Source organism: Dipodomys ordii, unplaced genomic scaffold, assembly GCF_000151885.1.
Source record: "Dipodomys ordii isolate 6190 unplaced genomic scaffold, Dord_2.0 Scaffold21, whole genome shotgun sequence".
Classification (NCBI taxonomy): domain Eukaryota; kingdom Metazoa; phylum Chordata; class Mammalia; order Rodentia; family Heteromyidae; genus Dipodomys; species Dipodomys ordii.
The window spans coordinates 999292-1005223 of record NW_012267237.1 but is presented as its reverse complement, the minus strand read 5'-3'; the positions used below and the strand labels follow the sequence as shown (position 1 = coordinate 1005223).

Below are 5932 nucleotides of genomic sequence, written 5' to 3'. Positions count from 1 at the left end.
CTCCCTCCTGACTGTGTGTACACAGGCTGTTAGTCCTCCCTCCTGACTGTGTGTACCCAGGCTGTTAGTGCTCCCTCCTGACTGTGTGTACACAGGCTGTTAGTCCTCCCTCCCTCCTGACTGTGTGTACGCAGGCTGTTAGTCCTCCCTCCCTCCTGACTGTGTGTACACTGGCTGTTAGTCCTCCCTCCCGACTTTGTGGACAGGTTGTTAGTTCTTCTTCCACCTCCTCTCTCCACCCCAAACTGGGGACGAACTCAGGCTCAGATAAGCACTCTAGCACTTGAACCATACCCCAGTTCTTTCCTATTTTTTGTTTGTGTTTCAGATAAGATCTTGTGCTATCTTTGTTTAGGTTGGGCTCAACCTGGATCCTTCTTTCTCCACCTCCCGAAGAGCTGGGGTCACAGGTACGTGACCTCACACCTCCCGAAGAACCGGGGTCACAGGTGCATGACCTCACACCTCCCAAAGTGCTAGGGTCACAGGTGCAAAACCTTAAACCTCTTGAATAGCTGGGGTTACAAGTATATGACCTCACACCAGGCAGAGGAGCCTTTTTAAGGAAGAGGGAAAAGTGGAGACTAGAAGAGGTAGGCAAAGTTGCCCATGAGGTACTTGGCACTGGAGGAGAGTACTGGGCATGGGAAGAGGGTACAAAGCACTGGAGGAGAGTACTGGGCATGTTAGGAGAGTACTGGGTATGGGAGGAGACTACTGGGCATGTTAGGAGAGTACTGAGCATGTTAGGAGAGTACTGGACATGGGAGAAGACTACTGGGCATGTTAGGAGAGTACTGAGCATGTTAGGAGAGTACTGGGCATGTTAGGAGAGTACTGAGCATGTTAGGAGAGTACTGAGCATGTTAGGAGAGTACTGGGCATGAGAGGAGAGTACTGGGTATGGGAAGAGAGTACTAGACATGGGAGGAGGGGACTGGGTATAGAGAGAGGAGACTGGGCATGCAGGAGAGTACTGGGCACAGGAGAGTACTGGGCATGGGAGGAGAGTACTGAGCATGTTAGGAGAGTACTGAGCATGTTAGGAGAGTGCTGGGCATGTTAGGAGAGTAGTGGTTATGGGAGGAGACTACTGGGCATGGGAGGAGAGTACTGAGAATGTTAGGAGAGTACTGGGCATATTAGGAGAGTACTGGGCATATTAGGAGAGTACTGGGCATGGGAGGAGAGTACTAAACACCGGAGGAGGGGACTGGGTATGGGGGAGGGGACTGGGTATGGGGGAGGGGACTGGGCATGGGAAGGAGAATACTGGGCACAGAAGGAGAGTACTGAGCATGTTAGGAGAGTACTGGGCATGGGAGGAGAGTACTAAACACCGGAGGAGGGGACTGGGTATGGGGGAGGGGACTGGGCATGCAGGAGAGTACTGGGCACAGAAGGAGAGTACTGGGCACAGTTACCGGCGCTTTCACGGATTCTCCTGTCCTTCCTGGTTCTTCCCGTCCACCCCAACTCCCAGCTGACCTTGGCATGGCACGAGGCCAAGGCCCACCTGTCACCTGCAGTGGCAGGAAAGTGTGGCATCTGCCATTGGCCATATCCTGGTCTTCATCTGGCCACCAAACTGCCAGGTTCCCCAAGGTGGGAGCCCAGGCCATGGACGTGAGGCCTCCTCAGAGACATTCCCCAAACCAGAGGCTGGCCTGGAGGTGGAGGCCAGCCGCACCTGCCCTCCAGGCTCTGGGGTCTGCCGTGGCCCGGCCGCACCTGCCCTCCGGGCTCTGGGGTCTGCCGTGGCCCGGCCGCACCTGCCCTCCGGGCTCTGGCGTCTGCCGTGGCCCGGCCCATCCTTCCATCCACATAACGCTGGGGCCAAGGATGTTAACTGGGAGTGTTTATTTAGACAGGTGCACGTTACAGCCACATGGCTGTGACATGTATGGAGACACAAGACTGGCAAGCATCACACTGATCAGGGACACCAGGAGGTGAGCCCGGCTTGCAGCAAGGCCACGGTGGGCGTCCACAGAGCTTTCCAGTGTGCGCACCCAGGAGGCCTCCAGGGACCGGGGCGCACTGGACCAGGCCCCCCGGGGACCGGGCATGCCTCCATGGATGGACACCAACCGGCATTTTGTGGGCCAAAGCCCTTTGTGGAGGGGGAAGATGGGCCCTCCCACCTCCCTGTACGTTTCCTGGCCTGGGCAGGTCTGTGGGGTGTGTATCCATGTAAGATCTTGCAGGTGACCAGCTGGTGGTCACAGGAGAGGGCAGGGGTGAGGACTTGGTTTCTGGAGGGTCTGACAGTGTAAGCTAAGCCTGCAGAGGGAGGGGAGGTGGGGGAGGGAGGGGTGAAGCCTGAGTGTGCTGAGAGCCCCCCATCCCACTTGCCCAAGAGACCTCTGAGAAAATCCAGGTCAACCTAAAGGCCTGTTTTCCACAGAAAGAGCAAACGCCCTGGGTACCTTTGGCGGGTACAGGGTATCAGATCCAGAAGCAACTTGCCCAGGGTGGGGGAGGGCAGGGGGAAGGCAGGGGGAGGGCAGAGGCCTGCCTTGGGGGGACAGGGAAGGGACAGGAATGCCAGGCGACACCGCCGTTACGTGCTCAGAACTTACGGGCATCCTCAGCACTGGTGGAGGAGGCTCAGTTACCCAGTAACTCTATTCTCCCAACATCTGGCTAAAAATTCACGGGGTTCGTGTCCTCGGGGAAGCACAAAGTTGGCTCCTGCCTTTAGGTAAGCTCAGCTTCTCAGCTGCTCAGCGATCTGTGCAGCCACACACAGCAATCATTAAGCAGGTCCATATTCGCACCCATGAACTGTCACGGTCAGCCTCACCCGGGGGACAGACACCAGGGCTTCTCAGCCTTGCTCCGCTGGCCTCATGTGCTTCCTACTGAGGAGCAAGAGGACCCCGACCTCCCGTGCAGGGGCCCCTAGGTGCAGGGGTGAGCAGCGAGGGGGGGAGGGCTGGAGCTGGGCTTTCTCCTCTCAGAGCCATGCAGCCTCCCGCCTTCTGTGGACGGCATTCAGGGTGGTGTGGGGTCCTGGCCCTCGGGTCACAGTCCCTGCCCACCACGCCCACAATTGAGGGCAGCTGCAGAGGGCTTGAGGTCCAAGTGGTATACATGTGTGCCACAAACATATATGCACACTTCCATACATCTGTACAATGTGCAAGCATGCATGTGTCAGCAACAACACACCAATGGGTGTGTACATACATTTACATGCACAACACATACCCTCACATGCATGTACACCACATGCATAGATATTCACATAACACAGGGACACATTTATGTGCCAAATGTGTACACGTGTGCATGCATGCACAGCAGCATACACATGTGCACATTCATGCACACTGACAGATAAGACAAGTGCAAATATATATATCTGTATTCAAACATGTGGACACACACTCCTGTAAATACTTATGCACATACATGTGTGTACACACAGACACACACATGCAGAACAGACACAGTGCATGCTAATGCCCATAGTGCATACATATACAGGGGCCCACCTGCACCACGTAGACACATGCAAATGTGAAAACTTCCACATAAGCAAATGGTAGGCATGCACTGCAACAACACGCATGTGTACTCAGGCATGGCAGCCAGCAGCCCCCCTCCACCAAGGGTCTGGCTGGTTCCTTTTCTGCCCACACCACCTGCTGCCTGATGTGGTCTGGGACACTCAGCACTTCAGGTCCCCGTTCACCGAGGCTGTGGATGGCATGCTGACCAGCCCCTGCTGGTCCCCTGGCTTCTGACAACGGTTTCTGAGGAGTGTGTAGATGGCAAAGCAGGGGATGAGGAGGCAGGGCACCCCAGCCACAATGACCACGACTGCGTAGGCCCAGTTCGGATACGTGATCCTCTGGGACTTAGGGAAGTCCTCCTGTGGAGAGAGCCACAGAGAAGGCTGTCTTCCATGAATAGACAGGAAGGGAGATGCCCACAGTGAGCAGACAGACACGGAGACGCCCACAGTGAGCAGACAGACACGGAGACACCCACAGTGAGCAGACAGACAGGGAGACGCCCACGGTGAGTGGACAGACAGGGAGACGCCCACGGTGAGCGGACAGACAGGGAGACACCCACAGTGAGCAGACAGACACATAGACGCCCACGGTGAGCGGACAGACACATAGACGCCCACGGTGAGTGGACAGACAGGGAGACGCCCACGGTGAGCAGACAGACACGGAGGGGGGAGACGCCCACGGTGAGCGGACAAACAGGGAGACGCCCACGGTGAGCAGACAGACAGGGAGACGCCCACGGTGAGCAGACAGACACACTCCCTGGTTCATGTAGTAACAGGGACCTGAAGCTTTGCTCCCTCCCGCAGGTGCCCCCCCTCCCTTCCCACTCCCTGAGTATTTCCGGTGCCCTCCCAGCCCCACCTCTGGCCCCACCCTCTCGTGTCCCCCTCCCCTCCCCCCAGTCCCCTCCCCCAGGAAGCCCGCTGGCCCTCCCCACGGGACACTCACGTAGTCAGGGTCCCACACGATGTAGGAGAGCTTTTTGTTGATCTCGATCACGAAGAAGAACAAGAAGATGACCAGCATGATCAGTGGGCTGATGACCCTCCAGGTGGCCTGCCAGAAGAGGTTGGGCTTGTGGCCGATCATGAACTTGATGTCACCGTTGAACCTGCAAGCAGAGGGGGAGGGGCACCTCTGGTGACTGGCTGGGGGTGGGGAGCGGCACCCCTGCCCTGGCTGGCCTGAACTGTGGTCCTCACACCTCACCCTGCAGGGAGCGAGGGTTTGCGCAGGTGTGGGCGGAGGCTGACTGCCTGTATGCTCCTCGGGACTGCTGTGTGTTCTAATTGGACGAGCCGGGTTTCTGGGCCTTGGCTCCTCGGCTGCTAATCCCTGTCTCTGTCCAGGTAAGTCTGAGAGCACGTGGATGCTACAGGCTGAAGGTTGGATTGCTCCTATTGGAAACTGAGGCGATACTCAGGGCAAGCCAAGACACCACACCCTGGCCTCTGTCTCACTGACGAAAGCATCAGAACTGAGCCGGTTCCAGCACATTCCATGAAGGTGGTACTGTAGGGCAGAGGCCCGAGGCGGGGCATGGCTCTCTGTCCCCATGTCCAGAACTGGACTGGTCATCCTCAGCGGGAATTCTGTGACTAAGATGAGCCATAACCACCATGCTATTTCCTCTACCTGTCCATGCCGTACACGTAGACCACAGAAAACATCTCGGAGAAGGCGATGATGAGTAAGGGGATGGAGGCGGCATACTGGTCCAGAAGAGACAGCCAGTACTGGCCAGACCTCAGCGTGAAGATGAAGGCGATGAGGTACGTCCCCAGGCAGACGAGGCCTGTGACACCGAGGGGACAGAGCTATCACAACGGAGCTCGGCCTGCTCCACAGTGCACCACCACCATGAGAACACACGCCATTCCACACACCACCACGAGAACACACGCCATTCCACACACCACCACCATGAGAACACACGCCATTCCACACACCACCACCATGAGAACACACGCCATTCCACACACCACCACCATGAGAACACACGCCATTCCACACACCACCACCATGAGAACACACGCCATTCCACACACCACCACCATGAGAACACACGCCATTCCACACACTACCACCATGAGAACATGGGCCATTCCACACACCACCACCATGAGAACACACGCCATTCCACACACCACCACAAGGACACACGCCATTCCACACACCACCACGAGAACACACACCATTCCACACACCACCACAACGAGAACACACGCCATTCCACACACTACCACGAGAACACACGCCATTCCACACACCACCACGAGGACACACGCCATTCCACACACCACCACGAGGACACACGCCATTCCACACACCACCACCATGAGAACACACGCCATTCCACACACCACCACCATGAGAACACACGCCATTCCACACACCACCAC

The 5932-nt window shown here is 57.0% G+C and overlaps 1 protein-coding gene across 1 annotated transcript in view; it reads right to left on the bottom strand.

Moving 5' to 3' along the window:
• Window positions 1–3352: 3352 nt before the first annotated feature.
• Window positions 3353–5932, bottom strand: part of Slc6a19 (solute carrier family 6 (neutral amino acid transporter), member 19) — an 18004-nt gene continuing 15424 nt past the window's right edge. The window contains exons 10-12 of the mRNA XM_013013884.1: window positions 5166–5325; window positions 4479–4641; window positions 3353–3880 (exon numbers count right to left, since the gene is read on the bottom strand). Of these exons, the coding sequence (XP_012869338.1) occupies window positions 3677–3880; window positions 4479–4641; window positions 5166–5325 (527 nt within the window). The 3' untranslated portion in view covers window positions 3353–3676. The remainder of the gene's footprint in view (window positions 3881–4478; window positions 4642–5165; window positions 5326–5932) is intronic.